This window comes from Solea senegalensis, linkage group LG7 (genome assembly GCF_019176455.1).
Source record: "Solea senegalensis isolate Sse05_10M linkage group LG7, IFAPA_SoseM_1, whole genome shotgun sequence".
NCBI classification, from domain to species: Eukaryota; Metazoa; Chordata; class Actinopteri; order Pleuronectiformes; family Soleidae; genus Solea; species Solea senegalensis.
The window spans coordinates 19,225,992-19,248,301 of NC_058027.1; the positions used below are offsets into that span (position 1 = coordinate 19,225,992).

At 41.7% G+C, this 22,310-nt stretch overlaps 1 protein-coding gene across 1 annotated transcript; it reads right to left on the bottom strand.

Moving 5' to 3' along the window:
• Positions 1–2,819: 2,819 nt before the first annotated feature.
• spata17 (spermatogenesis associated 17) lies at positions 2,820–21,925 on the bottom strand. The gene is made up of 8 exons (XM_044029830.1): positions 21,643–21,925; positions 21,131–21,220; positions 20,121–20,202; positions 18,607–18,657; positions 16,244–16,347; positions 10,714–10,837; positions 7,008–7,244; positions 2,820–3,882 (listed from the first exon to the last, which is right to left on the bottom strand). Exons 1-8 carry the CDS (start codon positions 21,711–21,713, stop codon positions 3,700–3,702), a joined length of 942 nt encoding a protein of 313 aa, XP_043885765.1. The 5' UTR covers positions 21,714–21,925; the 3' UTR covers positions 2,820–3,699.
• Between the last annotated feature and the right edge of the window lie 385 nt (positions 21,926–22,310).

The following is a 22,310-nucleotide window of genomic DNA, read 5'->3' on the forward strand; positions in this document are numbered from 1 at the left end:
GATTTATTAGGGTGGAAGGGTGGACAGTAGCTAGCGTGGGTGCCTCAGAATGAGAAGGTTCTTGCTCATCCAGGGCCTTCTGCATGTTCACACAGCTTCATCTAACAGTCCACAGACAAGGGTCAGGTTAAGGCCAATTTTGTTTATTTAGTAATACATTTACCACTCAATAAACCCAAAGGAAAAGGCCACTGGCTTTCTAGAATGCAAGGAACTGCTATGTGATTATGAGTGGATGTGTTGTGTCCTGACAGGCTGGACCACATTTGCATTGATAGGGTTTCTTGCTGTGGCCCAGATGGCTTAGGTAAATAAAGGGCTGTGACTCATGGGCTGGTTCTAAGGCTTGGTTGGGACCATGTTCATACTGCCAAGAGCTACGATGGTTGAGCCAGAGAACTGTGGAATAAAACAACAATAATAATGATGAGGCTATGGGCTGTGTGTGTGTGTGTGTGGGGCTGACACACAGCTTCAGGTGATGATTACAGGCAGGCTTAGGTGATGTGGGCAGAGGCTGGGCTCAAAAATAATTAGGAGCATTGCCGGGTAACACAACTAGATAATGTGGCTGGGGGTGGGAGGTTCTGGCTGTGCATGGTATGAAGATGATGAGTACCAGGGTTGAGCTGTCCACTCCATTGGCCCTCTGAGCTGTGACAAGAAGCTCTGCTGGCTGCTGCTGTAGCTGGGGGGCATGCCAACGATAGGACTAATGCACTAATTACCACAGGAAGAGAGGGGAGTAAATAGAGGCAGAGAGGGCTACAGAAAGATTCTGCGACAGAGACAGGGGGGAGTGGTGGTAGCTGAGGTCCGATGAGTGACAGCTGCATGAAAAGGCTAAGAGCAAACGCAACTATTATTATTATTATCTTCTTCTTCCCCAACTTCAACAACTTATCACAGAGAAGATTAGAGGTCAGTTAAAGCCAGCACGACACTGCGGGCTGGTCAGATTACATGTGAGTAGATGTTGTTCAGGAACACAACCTGATTTTACAACACCATGTTGTGTGTGGGGATGGGGGAGTAATCAAGGGTATAAGGGCAGAGGGTGTCGCATCATGTGTAGACTGTGAAGCCCCACAGATGTGAATTTGGGCTATACAAATAGAAATGATTTGATTTGACGTTGAGATAATCAATAATACATGTATGTGCACAGGCACACATCCACATGTATCTCTCCAGTGAAGCCAATCTCAGCTGAGCAAGAGGCAAGGTAAACACTGGACAGGTCACCAGTCTATCACAGAGTCAACATACAGGGAATAAACCACCATTGATCTACGTTACAACTTAAGAGTCTCACCAAACCACAATCTACATGTGTTTGGACTGTGTGAGGGTGAGAGGAAGCCCACGTACTGATGGAATGGAAGCAAACACGAGTAGAACATGCACAATTGCTGTGAGGCGTCATTGCCAACCACATCCCCCCCTCTATATTACCAATGTGTAAAAGTGCATCACTGCGGGAAAAAAAATAACCATCAGGTAACCATAAGGGACATTCATATTTTTTTAAGGTAAATCTGATGATCAGTTATATGATGTAGCAGTGGAAGAACTATCTCTCCTACTACCCATGTATCATAACAATAATATATCATATAATATGTAATATAAAACAGTGAATATACAATATTCACTGTTTGTAAAAGTCACTGCACATGCAAAGGTTGGGGCAATGAATGAAGTAATTGCTCGGTCTGTTACAGTTCTTCTTATTTAGCATCCCCAAAATATTTAGAACAAATGTATCTCAAATACAAAGAATATTGTATTAAAAAAATACAGCGTAGATGCATCAAACTCGCCCAACCACTGCTGTCATCTGCAGGAGATCCCATTCACCCATTCACCCGCCCACTCACTCACCATATACTTATTTATCTGCACTTCCTGGGGCCGTGGTAGTTCATTCCCCTGTCACTGCCTTGCTCCTCGCTCTCTCTCTCTTGTTTCACTCCTCGTTTCAGGTGGGTCTGGGCACTGGTGGTGGGGTAAGAGGTTGGGGTGGAGCTGCTGGGAACTTTGTGTGTGTGTGTGTGTGTGTGTATTTGTGTGTGTGCTGGGAAGTGAGCTAATAAAGGACGGTGATCCATGAAAGGCCTTGAGCAAAGACACAGTCAATTACCTAATGCCTGGACCAGACTGCAGGGCCCACGCACAGTTTCTCCCTCCGACACACACACACACACACATGCATATACCTCATTTACGTATACATGGAGAGGGGGCAGTGGAGGGCATGTATGGGAATTGCATGTAGGTATGTGGCTGGGTGTGCGTATGCATGTGTTTGTGTGTGTGTGTGTGTGAGTGTGTGATGGAGAGCAGCGATTTATTAAATTGCTGTCACTTTTGACAAATTTGTGCAACTCAAATTGAAAGGGTTAGGCTACACCTCCTCTCAGTGTTTTCTCTTATTCTTTTAGAGGAAGAAAAAAAAAAAACAACCCCCGACACGTTTCAAACAACCCCAAGATATTCAGTCTGCTTCATCTTGAAAAGTCAGGTGTGAGCTGGTGTCATGACCAAGCTCCAGACAGAAGAGCTCTGTTAATCTTGGTAATGTCTTATTTAAAACCACAGCTACAAATGAAATAAGAACACATATGAATAAGTAAATAAATAAAAAAAACTCACTTAAATAAATAAACATAGAATTTCTGGTTAAAAATATTAAACCAAACCCCTAAAATGTGCAATAAAGTTGACCATATCTTATTAGCACTGCGTTATAAATGGGTTATACAATTAACCACATCTACATAACCCTGTGTTTTATACAGACACACAGAGCAGTTTAATTATTTTTACCAAGATAGCAGGAAAGCAGCATTTATTATTCATCTCTGCACAGTGTTGACTTGATGAGTGATCGATTGATCGATTGATAAAACTTTGTCACACAGCTAAGTGTGAAATTTGACTTGCACAACAGCTGTTTCATTTGCACGATAACAAAGAGAAAGACAGAAAAACTATGATAGATAATAGAAACATTTACATCACAATCAAATTAAAGAAACCACAGTTTACAAAAAACATGATCTGGGATATCCAATAACAATAATAATAATGTTGTCAATGTTGTAAAGAGTGAAGTTCAGCTCAGGTTAGTTGTAAATAAAAGCTTAAACACTCATTGTGTTTAAAATTAGAGAAAATATGGCACAACATACAAAAAAACAAAGGACAAGAAATAGCTAAAACACAAATGAGCCAGTTCCTGAATGAAATTTCTTTTTTGTCCTCCAGCCAAAAGTGTTTTTGTTTTCTTTTCAATTTGGTCTCCGGGCTGAGTAGTGAGATATATGTTGGTTGTGAGCGGGGACTCCCAATGAGATTTAGAAAAAAAGTCATTAACTTTGTTTTCTCATCACTGAATCAACCTAAGTCCATGGAGTGAGTCCTTCAGCAATGGTTTGACTCACAGAAGACACAACTGATAAAGACACTGTATCATCTACATAAAGATGCTATTTGGCATCTAATTTTACTGACTGTGAGCCCTCCAATACTAATATGTCTGAGCTCTAACATGAACAAATAAAGCTAAATTGTGTTTCTTTTGATGTATATAAGTACATTGATAATATTCATTTAAACCAGCAAAGTAGTTCCCTATATCACACCGTTTTCAGAGTTCATACACTTGTGTTTGCACAAGTGTATATATGTTACGGTCTAATTCTGCATGTGGGCATCTGTGTATTGTTCGAACAGCATGCCGTTATCAATGTTCATGGACTTGTACTGTTGCAGCTGATGCTTAGCCTCCTCCAGGTGAGCGTATGACGACTGCAGATGCATCAGGTCGGGACAACGCACACACTGCTCCCACACTTCCCCTGGCTGTTTTTGCACACCCTGGAAAAAAAGAAAAAACACAACCACACAAAAGTGAGACACAATAATCACAAAATGATCACTTCTTGTCTCTGATCCCATTCCCATAAGTGGTGGCGATGTGCTGCTAAAACCTGAGGCCTGTCCATTTCATCTGTACTCCAGAAAAACAGAAGCCATAGAGAAACAGAGAGGAAGAGACAAAGAGTGAGTAATAAAAAACACAAAGCATGGCAGAGTGAAGGCTTTTTTTATACCCCACAGGAACCTTCTGACTGTCCTCTGAGTTCATTTTGTCCTTATTTGTGCACATCTCCTAAAAGGTTACGGGCCAAACAGACAAAATAGAGCATTTCCATTAGAAATAGTGACACCACAATAGGACACTTCAACAATGGTGGGACTTTTTTGTTTAGGGGGAGGCTTTCAAAGCTGCATTGTCTCTTCACAAATAGTCACTGTCACAACCTCCTTCACCATCCCGACATGATGGAGAGCTCAGTGATCTGTGACTGGGCTCCAGAATGACTCAGAGTTAAGCTGGGGACACACTACAAGATTTTTTTGTCCGATTTTACTCACAATTCACAGTTGAGTTCGCACCAGTCATGTGCGAGGAAAGTTGTGTAGTGTGTCCCCAGCTTTAGTCTTTCTAACCTGGACTTGTAAGTCACTTGGTACATGCAGTATATTCCACGTCTGTTTCCATTGGTGAGCAGCCAACAGGCACAATATCTTAACTGTCATGATTGCTTATGTTCTGGTCTTACGCGTGTGTTCAACGGACAAGTCGCAAAACAATGTAAACATGTTTCGATCCAACGCATAGTTTTGGGACCAAATCTCACGTCAGTTAAACTTGAAACAGCTGTCTGTCATTCTCTTCACTGTACGTCTTCACTGTGACATTGTGGCTCCTTCCCAGGAGCAACGGGTTGTCTGTTGTCTCATACACACACACACACAAATGGATCTTTTGTCCTTTCTAAAATTTTCATTGTGAAAATAAGTGAATGAAAGCTGAGGACTTTCCCACTGATTGAAATGCAATATTCCATGTTTTCTATTGTTGGACAAATAGAAAGGAAGACGTCCTCACTCACAATCAAAAGACATTTTTGGCAAAACATACTACACAAAGCGTCTGTTAAAACCGAAACCTCTAAATTTGCATTACTGCATCATTTGTGGAAATTTCTGTGGGGGTTTTCCCCAAAAGCAATGTGTAAAATTGTGCACATTAATTTAAATGTTGCTGGTTTGTTGGAGGTGACCTTCAGTTGTTGTTTGGTGTTAAAAAAGAGGAGGGAGGATGGGGGGGGAGAGAGTGGAGAGATAGAGGGAGGGACAGGGACCCTGTCCTTGCTCCTATCGCCACAGGATCAGTGGCCTGGCCTGACCACTTCCACAGCCAGCACCTCAACCTTATCCATCACACTAGATCGTTATCACAAGAGGGAAGGGTGACTGGGAGGTGGGGGGGGGAGGCGCGTGCAGAAGAAGGGAAGAAAAGACTTCCTGCACAAAAGAAACACAGCAATGACGAGACGGAGAGAGACAGATGTGTATAAATATAAGTAAATGATGCATTCTTCTCCATGTCAGCACAAGGAGACTTTCCTGACACCATTAATGAACTGGCCCTAACTACTGCCAGCTGTCTGTGTGTGTGTGTGTGTGTGTGCGAGCACGAGCACCAATAAAACGAGACAAATCCACGCCTCATTTCTGCTCACTTACTGTATGTTTTACATTACTAGAAACCAAAAGCACGCTGCCATAAAGAGCTACAGACCATAAATAACACAAATACTGAAATGACTCCTCATCAAATCTCTCACACACACTCACACGCTCACATAATGTTGCTATACGTTGACACAAGCAGAACACGAACGCACAACTGGACTAGGACAAATTAATTTACTTTAAATAAACACATTCTCAACTGACAGCACCTATTCAATCAGGTAAAATGCAGCCGGTGTGTCGCTTTACAGCTTCAATCACCAAGACAGAGGTTTCGGTATTAATAACGGCTTTATAGATGTTGATGTCTTTGGATTGTGGGAGGAAGTCAGAGTTTCTGGAGAGGACATGGAAACTCCACACAGAAAGGCCTTGCTTGAACTGGAACTTGAACCAAGAGCCCTTTTGTTGGTCTAAATCTTCAGGCTCAGACTACTGATTTGATGCATCTTCCCAAGTGTGCCTGTCTCACCCTCCCCTGTCTGCAAACACATGTTGCCAACAGTCAATGAAAAGGAGAAGACAGAGGCGACATAGTCACTCTTGCGAGCGTTTGCATGAAAGTTTGCTGAGTTCAGTTGACAAATCATGTAGTCTATGATCCCTCATCAGGTGCAGTCATAAAATGTGTGATCTCCAGTCTTTCAGTCATCAAAATCAGCGGAAACCAGTCAGTTAGTGTGGACTCGGTAACGACTGTGGAAGGTGCATGTGTGCCAGAGCAGAATCATCAGCTGCAACTAATCCTGCAATCAGCCTGCCTTCATATACCCAGCACTGCCACAGCACAACCACTGTCCAGTCAGCGCACAGCTTGTGATCGTAGCCTTTTGTGAGCTTCCCTGTTCATACCCTGATAGTAATTCTGTTTCCCCCCACGTCTGGACTTGCCTGCTGTGATCTTTAGACCCTACCATCCTGGACTCAGCTCTCCCCATTTTGAGTATGAACCTTTATGGAACTTGCTAGCAAACAAAAACATTGTGCACACTGTCCAACTTTGAATTGACAGATTTGTCGCTGCAACCTGTCAGTGCTCAGACCTTCATCAGACAAATGCCTTCCCTGTCTGAGCACAAAACATTAGAGCAATACATTTTGCAGAATCTTTGAATCCTGTCGCTGCGTCCCTGCAGATATATGTGCCAAGTATCTAATATTTAAATCTTTACTGCTTCCACTGTGTCTGTGTCCACTCCTGGGTTGACTACACAACTGCCACATAACAATTATGCCCCACATATTCCCTCCAGTGACTAACAATTATGCATTACAGGACAGGTCGTCCTGGTTGGCCAAGTAACACTGACTGAGAGCTGTGCATAGGACCTACTGTTTATAAATTGTACCCCCCACTAACATTTGATAGTTACCCAAAGCCACACAATCAAGCTTACCAAGAGCATCTGCTGTTTCTTGCTGGCAATGGGGGGCAATATGGGCCTGGAGGAGCAGGTTCCTAAGGTATTCCTACCCGGGGATCCAAGACTTGGTGCTGTTGAGTCAGGAATGCCCAAGAGACAAGTCTTGCCACTGGGAGTTAGTCTGGTGGGGCGATGGTACTTGACCTGCCTCAGCAGCAGCTCTGTCTCATGGGGACCTGGCCTGAATGGAGAGTTGAAGATCCCTGGGCGCTGAGAGAAAGAGGGAGAGAAAGGTTAACAATTTATTACAGGGAACGTGAGTGAGAGGGCCAGCGTGTACATGTCTTTCTGACACGCTATTTTGGACAGGATATTATCATTATCAAAGCTTCACTTTTTATTAAAAAAACATTGTGCTGCAATTGAAAATATCAGGGGACGATATCAAGTTAAGAGGAAGACGAGAATCTGAGGTTTCCTCACACATTCAAACCAAGGACTTTGAGGCTCCAAGAAATCCTCGAGGGCGTTTTACTCCCCGATCACTATTTGTTTTTTTTTAGTCAACGAGAATTTTGGGAAAACCAAAAAGTAATTTTGTTTATCAGGGGAAACATTATATTGAAAATTATGGAGCAGCTAACTCCTGGGACAGCTTAAATTGAAACTAGCAGTTAGTCATTGAAACTATTAAGTAGTGAAGTAAAACATCAGTTTTGTTAGCAACTTTTAATCACGTTTTCCATGAAAGATCCGCCTGTTATTGCCCTTTCAATGAACCATATGTACCATGCAAATCCATGTTGTTTTATCTGTAGGGGTAAACCTTTGGCTGCTTGGTTGGTGTCCTAGTAAAATTAGGGTTGTGTGGATCAATGCAGACAAACCCACACTAACATAAACAAATTGATGGGTATATAGATGCCTGAAATGATGATATAATTATCATAAGAGATGCTTCATATGTTCACGGGTGTAGAAAATACAACAACAGCCTTTATCTGTGAGCCCTAATACACATGAGCACTTATTTAGCTGGAGCCGTTTATTTACATGACGAGGCCTGAATGCAACACTTCAAGTAGTATTAGCTAATTTGACATTTAAGTGCTATAAAGTCATGGAACATTAATTTGAGTTCAAACACAGACACCAGACTGTCTTGGTGTTTTATGTTTTTTGGGACACATGTACATAATACATATGCACAGTATACTGCCTCCACTGGTCTGAAGTGAGACAGATTTGACACAGTCAGCCTCATTACAAATTATTTAAATCACAATAATCCTTTTGCCTGTTAAGTTAATTACCAGACCAAAGCTCTGAGTTGGAGGACTCGGTATCTACTCTATATGCTAATCACACCACTTACTATTTAGGTCACTCACAAAGACTGGGACAGGTTAGAGAGAGAGAGAGAGAAAAGGCATGTGGAAAATTAAACCAGCTTCATTAACATCACATTTTTATTAACAGACTGGTTAATTAGTAAATGTTTCATTTTTTTGGCCATGAGTATACGTCTGATGCAAATCTCAGAAAATGTCAAGCCTCAAAGAATGAACGTAGAGAAGTTAATTAGTTCAACTTCAATTACTCTGATTTCCTCAACTATGGGTTGTAGATACAACAGCTGATTGGTTATTATGTTAACAAGTCACAAGTCACCAGTCACGATGGGTGGATCAGCAGAGGAGCACTCAAGCACTACTTTTACACTTCATGAATAATTACCTCTTTTTCTTTGATTCACTGGATGCTTTCAGATACAATTGTGTGTGCTTTTTTTAAAGCTGGGGAAGCCAACGTGTTTATGGCAATATTGATCAATAACTAATTGATATGTAGATAAAGTCATCTGAGAACTAGACAGCCTTGACTTGCCAGTTTTTGCCTCCAGAGAACCATGACTGAAGCTTTTACCAGCTTCATGTTCATGTCTCACAGTTACAACATTCAGAATGTTTTTAGAACTTTTTATAAAAACCTAACAATGCATGAAAAAACAAAACTCATTTTGAACAGTTATATAATTGAAGTCAAAGTCACAGTTTACTTAGTTTACATTCATTTCTTCTCTGAGTCTGGGCAATCATCAGCACTGCCTCTTGGATTTGTTGGAGGTGTAATTCTAGTTCACTCAGGATGTGTGCTAACTGAATAACCAAAATAATGATAATAATAATAATAATACAACATATAATTACACAAAATATAAGAAAGACTGACCCAAAATTCTCATTATGATGCAATTATGTTTTCAGTAACACTTTTTTCATATAAAATGCAATCAGGATGGGTGCACACATCCACAGGACAGGACAGAAGGACGGGGGACATACACACCGTGCAAACGCATACACAAAAGTGAGTCTCCTACAGACACACACACACACACACACACACACACACACACAAGCCCAAAAGTACCAACCTAGCTGCGGGAAGAGCAATGACGTTGACCCCAGGAACACACCTTCTCTGTCTCTGTCAGAGGGACTTGGTGCCTTTTGGTAAGCTCTCTCTTTCTCTCTCTCTCTCTCTCTCTCTCTCTCTCCCTGTGTGTGTGTGTGTGTGTGTGTGTGGGCTGGGGTCCGAGAAGTGAGGAAGGATGAACTGTGTGGGAGAGCCATCTATTCACTGCTGACAAGGTCAAAGCTACGAAGGGAAAGAGTCCCCTGCCATATGCAGAGAAAGAGAAAAAAGAGCGAGGTATAGAGAGAAAGAGATTGACAGAGGGTGGAGAGGAACAGACAAAGTTCCCCACTTGTTTTCTCTCTCTTCCATGAGCATTTAAAAAAAACAAAAAAAACGGCCCTAAATACCCTAAATAAAACCAATTCTGAACACATGAAGTCCGACTAACTCCAAAATGCTCTCCAACTTACACTATTTCAATAAATAAATGTGTAAAGTTGTGTGTGTGAGGCCATCTTGGGTGACCACGAACTACCTGCAGGGGGGAAGGTAGTGAGTCGGATGATGACAATGCTGTTTGCACTGGCATGAAGGAGAGAGAAAGAGGTGGAGAGAGAGAAAGTAAGGGGAGTGGTGGTGCTGAATCAACAGTGACCAGTGTGCTTTGTCTTCATTATGATCCCAGTAGGGAGTCTCTCTCTCTCACACACACACACCTGTGCTAGGGGAAGCACTAAAACAATCCACTCAGCACATCAGAAGAGTCATGAAGACACATACTTACTCATGCGCGCGCACACACACACACACACACACGCATATATCTAAACTTCACACAGCCCACCTGTGTTGACAAAAGGAAAGAAGACATTTCTCTCCCTGTAGGCAGTTTCTAGAGGTACTCTGTAGATGTAATTTATTACCTGTGCTGAGACCCTCCAAATTCAACCATGTATATACATATGCACATGTTATTGGACAAATATGAGTCATTATTTGCGTTTCCCATTTATAATCTAGAAAGTGGTGGCCCACCACGGTTCCATAATGAAGCATCCACAGTTCCAGTTATAACATAACTTTGTTGTACATGGATTGCATATCGTGTGCTAGCTTCCCCACTAATTAGTGTCCACACAGCCAGTGAAATATCCAAACTAGAGCCCTCCCACAACTTTTCTTAAGACCAAATGGGTCTGGGGGGCGGGTCCAAAAACCAAATCAACTAAGTTCTAGAACAAATCATCAGACACAGGGTTAAGATGATGGAAATACACTCTCAATGTTTGTATCTTGTCTGATTGTCATGAGAACAAACCTGCTTTGTACTGAGAAGGTGGTGTAAACGGTGAGCCTGGTAAACCTTGTTCGTCTGCTCTTTAATGACATCCAGACAGTCTCGCTCTCTCTTCTGCAGTTCCTCAAGTTCATCCAGGCCGCTCCTACAGGGAAACACACACATAAATAAACATCAACTGTGTTTGACTTGATACTTAAGTAGCTTGTCTGTTACGCTTCCTCGATGTAAACTGCAACTCATTTGGCAGTGGTTTAAATGTAACGGACATTTGCTTATGCTGAGAAGTTACACCGACAATAAAAGTATATAGCCGACAATAAGGGAGACACCTGTACAAAGTAAACATCCAAGCGTTTTAAGACCTGAATCAGGTCCAGACCCAATGTTCCAGAGTTTGTCCTTCACATATGAAGAATGCAGCAAGAGGTTGTCTGAAACAGATGCATTCAGAGGGTAAAATGTACACAATATCCAAGCGAGAGATGGTGCCAGGCTTGAGCATGTAGGAGGGAGGACATTAGAGCCACTCACTCCCTCTTCAATTTTTGGAAATGTTTCCTCACACGGGCTCATTCCTGCATTTATCAACATTTTCACTAAGGCAGCGGCAGGAAAAGTCCCAGAGATGTCTGAAGAAAATGTCAGTGCAGGGCTGAAGCAGCTTTAGAGTGTATTTAGAACACATTGTTTAGTTTAACGATTCCCCGACATGTCCTTAGGATAAATAAGTGCCCAACAAAAACAGAGACACTAAAACGAGAGTGAAATAGGAGAACGACACTGCACTGAAGCAGAGAAGCAAAATGAGCATGTAAGCAGCTGTAAGTGGGAGGATGATGGATATATTTCATCACAGCAAGCAGGACAGGTCCGTCTGTGACATCTGCTAGGCAAATGTGGCTAAATGGGATGCATTAAAAACCCATACATAGCAATTTCATTCTGTAATCCCACAGCCTTATTGTTACAAGAGGTAATAAGTTAAAAGCTGAATTGGAAACAATTACTAAAACACACATGCCATGGTAATCTGGGAAACGCACGCATACTCACACAAAACCAATCTAATTCAACCAGAACATTATCGATAACAGTTCCAACAAAGCTCATCAACAACCTTATTTTGTCCTCCTTATACTCGCCACCTTCTCTCTACAGTCTCTTGTCTGTCCAGCATCGCCACCGTCCAACCACAACGTTCATCGCGTGTCTGTAATGTGGGGTTAACACATTCCGCTGCGACTGACATTTAAAAAGAAATCACAACACTTTGCAATCTCATTCCCTCCTCCACACCAGATTAAATTACAAAATAAATGAAATATGCATAGCACTGTGTGTGTGTGTGTGTGGCACATAATGTGTGTTTAACAAGACAGTGTTTCTGTGGGTTTGTGCATGTTTATGTCCGAGCTGCACGCGTATGCGCCTCAGTGTCCATGCTTCATGCGCACACACTTTTGCTCTTGTGTGTGTGTGTCTGCCTGTGTGTGTGTGTGAATGGCTGACCTTTGCTTCCCTGCCCCCAGCCCCAGTGTTATTAATTGCTGTGTAGTGGACAAAAGCCAAACAGATTTGTAACGGCTGAAGGCACCTCGATCTGTGTCGACCCAACCAGCCGCCACAACATACAGCCCTCATTAGCCCTGTTCTACACGCGGCACACGCTCCGTATGTGTGCGCACGGCGTGTGTGTGTGTGTGTGTGTGAGAGAGACGGAAAGAAAGAAAGAAGTAAGTTACTGTGCATTATATGTGAAATATAACCAGCAGCTGACCATGTACATCATTTTGAATCAAAATCTGTAACACCAGAGATGGCAGATTATGATACATATTCCACCTCTTCCTCCCACAAGCGAATCATCTGCATCATAACAGCAGAATTTGTCTATAATCATGTTGCGGCACTGAAGCAAGCTCCCATTTGATGTTCTTCACCTGAATGATCGATGGACGGACTTCGAACGAACCAGGAACTTTCTGAGAAGGACTTAAGTTTCACTCGATAGTTTATCTACCACCAATTACATACAGGGATAACTGTTGAACTTTGAATTCTGATTAAGTGGTGATAAAACGCAGCGGGAGCCCTCAGACTGCAGATTACCTTTAACGGCTGCTGAACTTCTGGACAAGATAATCAAGCCGTCTTGGAACGCTTTGAAATAACTGAAATCCTCACTGACATTTCGACCCTGCACTGTTAACTTATTAAAATGGCTAATATAGAGAAGCTATAATTCTTAATTCCTTCCTCTATTATTTACTTCCCTGGTTCACACTGGGTGAGTTGGGGGTCAAGGGCTGATGGGATATCAGAGAGTGAAGCACTATCGTGCAGCGGGCGACACCTGTGCTCGACCAGTCCTGCACTAGGGTAACTAATTGGTCGGGTTCTAAATATTTAATGGAGACTTGACCTGATTGGCTGTTTTAATTGCTCCAATTAAATGATTCAGTAGCTGGCAAGAAGAGGGTAGTGAGTGAATCATTTTAGACAGTGACCAGTTCGATGTTTTGAGCCTCCAACGCCCTCGTGACTTACCGTGACCGACTGATTGATTAACTCACTCACTGAAGTAGTAAAACAGATACAATGAGAAGATGCCGATAGTTAATGGTTGATTCCAGGGTTGAATTAGTTTGTTATTTTCCTTGGATACTCACTGATATATAAGGTCTCTAATTACAGACTAACTGGATGTCTTTGTGATGCATTATAACACCTTTATTTCAAATCATTTTGCTTTGCTGCTTCATATTTATACACATATAAATATTTTTTTAACTTTTATATTCCGCACTATTTTTTATAAACATGTACACAAGAGCAAACTAACAAAAAAATGGTCCCTAAACAATATTCCTACAGATTTTCTCAACTTTTCTGCACAGTTTTCACTCTTAAAAGTAATTTCCCTAAGAGGCACCCCGATTATACTTCAACACACATACAAGCCCACACACACACACACACATACTGAATATACAAATCCAATCAGACTGAAGGAGTGAACTTGTCTCCACCCAAACTGGATCAGAAAGAAAGAGCAATCAAAGAAAGACTAACGCATAGAAGTGGAGAGAGCGATGGCAGGGCAGGCGTACAGGCAGGCCCACACACTCGCCACCACGCCGTCTCTCTTTTCATGAATGTCCTTGAGAGGAACACACGAGACGGAAAGAATGAAAAGAGGGGGTAAAAAGAAGAAAAAGAGAGGGGGGACCGTATAGCATGAAAAGACAAAATAACACTTGCGCTGTTCAGCCTGGCAACGCCAAGTCTATATGTTTTCCCTGGGCTTTGCCATTTCTGCAGAGAACACACGTTAAAAGATGTTGTTGTCGGTGCAACACAGGAAGAATTATTTATCTGATTATGGTGGTAATAATTACCCAGCTGTTTATTGCAGATAGAGGAATAATTCATGCAGTCAACAGTCCATGTTGGTGGCAGCAGCGATGACACCAGCACATTTAGTAAATATGCAAAGCCGACTCACTCCTCTTCCCTAATTGCCCCCGTCGTCCCGCTGAATGCCCTTATTAAAGCCCAGGAACTTTAAGTGTCTCCCTGACAAAGTGATGAATTGTTGGGGTATCAAGGAAAACTGTGGCAGAGTGGGGACTGCGCTGGGGTCCTGACTTCATTAGGCTACGCAGGAGAGGAAGGATGGATGGACACCGAGGCACTGTGAACTGCTCACAGAGAGAGAGAGAAAGAAAGAAAGAAAGAAAGAGAGAGTGAGAGAGGGATCAAGCTAAACTGATGGAGGGAGATTAGAAGAAAGAAAGGAGAGATTGAAGGAGAGAGGCGGAGTGAGGGCAGGGGATAAGGGTGGTGTCGGTAGTGAATATAAGCAGAATGCTGTACCTTGTGAAATGAAAAAGATGGTTTAATGTGGGGGGGGGGGGGTCACAAGAGAGAAAGAGACACTTAAAGAGAGTCAGAGAGAGAGAGGGAGAGAGGTTCAGCAGTCTTTAAATTGCCATGCACAGCGGATCAGCCTGCACTAAATGGGGACCATTAGTCCAATTTTGAATCATTTATGCAGCAGGTCGGACACACAGACACACACACAGACAGAGAGACTCAGGGACGGAGCATGCTGCTGGATTAAAAAGCGGGCCTTCACCGGGTGAGCGATCAGGCAGCGTGCAATCCGAGGGCTTAACGGCGAACACAAAGAGGATATTTTAAATAAATACTGCCGGGGTGTTAATTGATTGTGACTCCGGCACTACTAAATAAACATGTGATTAACTGGAGAAGTGAAGTGACCTCAACACCAGAAAGCACTGTGAAGGAGGGGCTGTGTGTGTGTGTGTGTGTGTGTGTGTGTCTCTCACAGACTCACACAATTTATATTTACAACATTTTACTTTTATCTGGTCTAATGACACTCTTTGTATTTAGGTGTGTTTTTAAAGTGTACTATGTAAAAGGGTGGAGAGACATGGACAAAGTATGGATGATATTTATTTATATGATATTTATTATTTATATTTATAATTATTCGGAAGACTCCAAACTATTTTATAAATAAATACATTTATGTTATTGTCCTAGTTTCTGATATTCTTATTTTAAATCCTGTTCCATGGTCGTGTAACGCGTTTTCACAAGCTGTGTAATCTTTCGTCTAATTACACATAAATAACATACTTACACCACGGTGTCTGTAAAAAAGTGCTCATTCTAGTTCATTGTCAAATTTGATGCGGAGATTAAAAGCACAATTATGCTACTTTCACATATTTATTCATCAGTTGTAGAGCTGAATGTACTGGAACACAGTTTGCATTTGTGTGTGTTTGTCTTTGTGTGATATATAAAACGGCAGTGGCAACACTTCCTTAATGGACTTTAACAACCTCAACCCCCCCCTCAACTCTAAAAGGGGCATCGGTGCAGAGGAAAGGTGGAAACGCTGGTGGGGAACTGAGAGGGGAAGTCAGTGATCCAAGGAGCACTTTAACAAATTTACATTTAATTTTAGCAGAAGCCTAAAGATATTTTCTGGTAAAATATATTAGCAACATTAAAAATGTGACCATTAGATAAACGTGAGTTTTTTTTTTTTTGTCAAAAATAAAAGATGGTGTATCTGTAGCAGTAAGCCCTGGAGCATGGGATGTTTTATTAATGCACGAGCTGTGGTTCAAATCAGAGGCTAATTTTTAATTTCTTCACATCGTTCACTTCTCCCACTCTTGGCCTCAAGCGCTTTAGAGGACTTCTCTCTCTCTCTCTCTCTCTTTCTCTCTCTCTCACACTCACACTCACTCCCTCAGTCTCTTTCATTCCTTTCTGTATATAAAAAAATGTAGCCATTAGGACTTAATCTAAACCTGGACTAGCCTTAGTCTAGTCTAGCCTTAACATTAATCTACCTTCACATCCTCAGAACTCAGGGATTCTTCACTTCTGCCTCATTAGGACCAGGTTTTTGAGGACTACAGTACTGGTGCTCGAAAAGAAATTTGTTTATACTATAATACTGCAACAAAACACATAAAAGTGGTGAAGCTGCAAAGAAATTCACCTGATCACTTTGTTTTTCCAGGACACTTCTGCCAGGTACTTCTTGCGCGCATAGAAGTTGTGGACATATTTCCTCACATAGAATCCTCTCCATCTCCGCTGGATCTGTGAGGGATCAAACATTTATAAAAGTCGCACTTGACCACGTTCCCTCGTCGCATTTCTGTACGCACATACAAGGCCGCGCGCATCCCCTAACACTCTCAAGTTCCTTTCCATTATATTGAATGGCCATTTTTAATGTCTATATTTGATAAACATTTTGCTTAAGAAGCTTAAGCAATCGGAAATCTTTCGATTCGGAAATCTTTCGCTCTATGTCTTTTTGAGATAGAAACATTACATTAGATAATTGTCATGACACACAAGTGAGAGAAAACTTTTCGAACGATGAGTAAAAACTTTTAAACCGCACATTAACATGCATGCAGTTTTTGTTTTCCCCTCGGGAATGAGGGCGGGACAGTCCAAGGTGGAATAGGCAGCTGTCATCACTTCATACATTTAACTGTATCAGTCCCCATTGATTGTGGAGGCTGCAGATTAGCTGGTGCAACACACACAGACACACCAGTGGACCATTTTAAAGCAAGGGGGTGGATGTCCTTCAGACTAATTAGGAGATTAAAACAATGGCAGGTAAAAGAATAATCACAGTGTGAGAAGAGGGAGGTGGAGAGAAGAGACGGAGTGGAGGATGGCAAAAAAAAAACCAACAAAGAGCAAAATGAGAATTAGCATTGATCTGCCAGTCAATAGATAATTTTAAATAAAGTAATTGCCACCTCCTGAGTTCTTGCTGACCTTTGTTGACTAGTGAAATCAATGCTGTTGAATCTAATACAAACCCAGGGTGCGCTATGTAAACACTGGTTTCTATTACGGCCCTAATACATTATCCTCTGTTAGCTCCCACTTTGTGATGAAGACAACGGGAGGAGAAAGAAAAATAAAATCACAATTGATTCAAAGGAAGTGTCACAAGGTGAATCTGAGATGATTGTTTCCCTTTGGGTCTCTCTATTTACACACTGAATATTTCTCTGATGTTCACACTTGTCTTTCATTTACTTTGCAACAGCCTCTCTCTCTCTCTCTCTCTCTGAACAATGACTTGAGTTTGCCCAAATACCTGCGATGTATGAGCAAAGAGTTGAGAGTCTGTAGAGGAATTCTCACAGGAATTCTCAATTAATGTTTTGAAGAAAAGCACAAGGAAATTTTTTTTTTGGCCATTATTAAACCCAGTACAAACCATTGAGAAAATGTCTTTCCAATTCATTTTTTTTCCATTGCAATTCCTATTGCTTTCTAAAGAAAATTATGATTAATTCTAAATGGCTAATAAAGACCTTCCATCAACACAGCTTGTTCCACTTCCACAACAAAATGGTGGTCAGCTTTATTTGATTCTATTTCTATTTCTATAAGTTTTAAATGCAAAGACCTACTTTTTCAGGGTTTTCTACCAACATGAAACGATTGGTATGTCCAAATAGATACTGACTTCAATAAACTAGTAGGTTTTTTTTGGCCTATAGATCCTTTTAATGGTTTGGGGAGATTGAAACTGTTAACCCAAAGAGTACATTACATGGAACTGTAAAAATATGTTTCTGTGTAAAAATGCTACAATATCAGTCACAGCCAAGGCGCCATGATTTATGAGAAGAGAGTGGTAGCAGTTGGGGGGGGGGGAAGAAACATTGGACTATGTTGTCACCATACACGGCTCAATTAATGGCCTAAATATTGTTGCACATAAACAAAATAACATAACAAAATGCCACAAAAGTGCCTGTTTTCCCTTGTCCGTGTGTACTTTCTACTCCTGTTTAAATCCTGGTCCAGTCTGAGTGTATCCTGTATCCTGCTGGGTGTGGCAATCTCTTTACAGGTTGTGTGTATGGCGTCATGCAACACACATAGCTACTGTAACCACAACTAACCTCCTCCAGTGTCTCCGTGCTATTTCCGTAGATCTGTACGGACCGAGTCCTGTGGTGTGCCCCCTAGTGGAATACTACAGTAACAAGCGCGGTATAAGCAAGAGTGCATTGCTAGTGTGCAAACAACTACACTCACAACGCATCTGGTTGTGTATACAAACGTGTGGCTGACGAACTAGTAAATCTGCGCAGGAGATCAACATCACCAAACTTTTTCTGCTTCGTCTGAAGTGCATTCTGTTTGTTTTAAGAAAAAGGCATGTGAGATAAACAAAAGTCTTAGGATGGCTAGTTTTTGCAGCGAAATTTCATGAAGAAATGCTAAAATGTGTGCAATTGATGGGCCTACCAATTACAGCGCATGCAGAGAAACAGAGGGCCCCCCCACCACAGTGCTCCATTTGCTGATATTTACCCTGACCGCCATCTCCTCGTAGAAATTCATCTTCATGATAAAATATGCCTCCTGTGAACACAAAAGGAAAAGATGACATTACACCTTTTCTCCCGGCCCTCTGATCTGTCCACAGCATGCATCAAAGATAAAGAGCTCTTTATACATAATACATTGCACAGAAGCAACACAGATAGGGCCAATGAAGAAGGAAGGGAGGATGGATAGGGGGGAAAAAGTATAGAGGGAAAGCAAGAGAGACAAGAGGAACGATGAAAAGGAGGATAGAGAACGGAGGGAGAGAGAGAGAGAAAGTGGTTAGTGGGACTTTGTATCAAGGGGAGGACGGTACTCTTTTAATACACTAACACAGACAAGGGCCAAGAAAATCTATGGTAGTCAAGCAGCAAGCTAATGGAGATGTATGACAGCCAAACGCTCTCCGCTGGATTTCATAATCAATGACAGCGCTGCCAGAAGAGACTAACAAAAGGCCAGAGAATATTCAGCGGCGCACCCGACGAGCCGTCACACACCAAACGCTTCAGCCGACCACTGGGGGCACATTTCAGGAGCAAACTGGAGAGTCGGGGCCATAAAAGGGATTCATATCTCAACACGTCTTTTTTAATAACGACAGGGGAGAGAGGGAACAGTGGAAGGGGGGAGACAAAGACTTGAAAGGAGGCTGTAAATTTAGCTTGATGTTTGGAGATGAGGCTTTGTGCACATCATGTTACATGCGATAAGGCCAGCAAGGGAGAAAAAGAGAGACACAGAGAGAGAGAGAGAGAGAGAGAGAGAACGAGGGGTTTGAATAAAATCTCTGAAGGATAATTCAAAATAGCGCACTGTGGTAATTTCGAGTGATTCAAATTAGCGCTCGTCTGTTTCCAAATGAGACCAAACAGCCCCTTTTTAGCCCATATGTGTATTGTGACACATCCCTCATCGTTTATTTAACACCCACTCACACACACACACACACACACACACTACCCCCCCATCCACTTCCAATTCTTGAATGCCTCCCAAACAGTGGCTGGCAGTTATGCTTTAACAAACAGTCAATTTACAGGCATGATAAATAGCTTGTTGTGATACGTTTACAAAACTCAATCCAGGGGAAAATTATACGTGAGAGCACTGGGTATTGGATCTGGTATCAACAATCTGTTCAATTAAGAAGCAGTTGGAGGCAATATGCTAAAAATGGGGCCTTGTTTTACAAAAGCACACATGCACACATGCACACTCGCGCACATACACACACACACGCACATTATACACATATAAACTCCTCTACACTTTTCTGTTCCCTCTTCCTTTTTTCACATTTTCAGGAGTCGTGATATAGATGGAATTCCTTATCACATTGCATCATATTTCCTAAGTGCTAATTTCCCAATGTGTAATGAGTGAATTACATTTCTTAAGGTCACACGCACAGACTTCTGGAATATTGCAATTGAATTGTAATGTGTGCTATCATAACATAATCAATATACCTATAGCCTTTCCAGGCGCTGCCTTACCTTCACCATTTGTCTGAAACGTGCCCTTGCTGTGAAGCCCCGCCATATCTTCTGTATAATGATTGCTTTCTTGTGCAGATGTCTATAATAAAGTCACATTGAGGAGATGATTATTTGGATTTGGTTTTCAGTGGTTTAAATGGAAAAAAAAACCACAACAACCCTGTAGAGAGTAATTCAGATACACATGGAAATAATTCAACTGTATATTTCTGTGTCTGACTATTCTGGTGTTTATGACCATAAAATGAAAACCTAATGAGTGCGCTGTGATGAAATAATAATTATAAGTTGATAGAATATTTGATCAATTGAAAATAAACCTTAAAGTATTTCTCGTCCTCTCTCACACACATGCACACACAAACATTTCTGCTCCTCCAGGCTTTTCAATCATGTCCGATGAGCCTTTTACACACACCCCCACCCCCACCCTCAGTCAGTGGCATAAATTTGTATTCATCTTCAAACATACTCTAAATGCAAGTCCACTGCGATTCCCTTCCTGCAGTGAGGTCATCAATTTCCAAAAGGCCATTTATATGCCCGGAAAATCAATGCTTATAGTAGGTAAAGCACAACCCCGGAGTTGCACTTAGGCAGCTAAAATTGTTGCTAATTATCCACTTAACACATTGATCAATTAACTAAAGTAATCTGAATTAACCTACTGTCTGGAAGTTTGTCTGCTGACCCCGCAGAATAGTGCTGGGGTCACAGGATAGGAGGAGGCACAGAGACAGAGCCATTCATTTCTCAGTGTGTGTGAGAGGAGCAGAGAGGCCAAGCAACACTTACTCCTCCAGGCCATTTGCAAAGCTCTCAAAGAGGGATAATTATGGAAGTGAGCTAGTATCAGGATTTCCCTTAAATTTAACTCCTTAAGTGCCCTGTCTGAATGTTTCCAATCCTCAAAGGAAAAAGCTAATCTTACACGTGTAAGATTTTAATGCCTGTACCAAAGTGAGGCTCATTTGGCTCACACATCCTCACATGCATTATCACTTTACCTGATGTAAGCCTGCACCTTGCAGGCCCTGAACCAGCTCTGAATGCACGTGGCCGCCTGGTGTTCTTGCCACCTTTTCTCTTCAGCTTGGCTAAAACATGCAAGACACGTAAACATAAAACATAGCACTGCAGTAACTACATAATAACAACACTTAGGCATGTTATAACTATTACTCACATCCATTAATTTTCAAATAATACATATCCTTCATTGTGGAATACAAACCTACATTACTAACTGTACTACTTGTACACTATGCACTACTTGTGCTATTACTCTTTATTACAATGTACATACAGGGAAAACTATGTAAATATACATTAAAAACACCGGATATATACTGAGCAAAGTATTAAAAATCACTTAAATCATATTCTGGACCAAAAGAGAACCGAATGTGGTTAGGGTAACGTTAGTTAGCTGATAGCTGATTAGCCTTAGTTTCAAGTAACCGTATGTATGACAACACACAACAAAGTGCTTTTCATTGACTCGTACATAAACACACACCTGTTCCTGAGAAGGTACTGCTGTCGGAACTCCTTAAGTCCCTTACTTTTCATTTTCAGTAGCTGCGCCATGTCTGCTTCTTCTTCTTCTTCTTCTTCTTCTTCTCCTTCTTCTTCTTTGTTGGTGTTTTAAAGCAGTTGTCATCCGTAAAGTTGCGCTTTTCTGCGTCCCTTTTTCCCCTTTCTTCAACACAAACCTCAGGTATTTGCCTCCTGAGTCCTGTCAAAGGCATTAAAGTTGGAATTCTGCGCCATGTCTTCAAAGGAGCGAGTTTACTCGTTGCCCTGGTAACACACTCAGTCGTTCCCTGGAGATGCGTTCGAGGTCATCTAGGAAATACGAAATTTGAGAATGCGGAGTCCTGGCAGCAGGATGAAATAACGGAAGTGGCTTTTACATTTTTTTTTACCAACTTTATAATGAGCTAAGTTTGTGGACCAAACGCTCTGACAATTCATCAGTGTATACGTTATAAATCACAGACACCTAAACTACTACGACAAAACAATAAGGAAATATGTAATTCTGTTTATTTTGTGCTTGTTCTCGCGGTGCACACAACATATACTGGAGCAAAGCAGAAAAATAAATCCCAGAAAAGAAAAATGCCTGCTCTCTGGATGCAGATTGTGGATCTGTGTATTGATCTGTCTTGTTTCTTTCATCCC

Bases quoted from the DNA above. Each gene is read 5' to 3' on its own strand.
- spata17 (XM_044029830.1), bottom strand. From the start codon at position 21,713: ATGGCGCAGCTACTGAAAATGAAAAGTAAGGGACTTAAGGAGTTCCGA. The intron at 18,658-20,120 runs GTAAGGCAGCGC...TTGTGTTCACAG, and splicing joins GTTTCAGACAAATGGTGAAG to GAGGCATATTTTATCATGAA. The intron at 10,838-16,243 runs GTGAATTTCTTT...GTTTCCCTGTAG, and splicing joins TGGAAAAACAAAGTGATCAG to GAGCGGCCTGGATGAACTTG.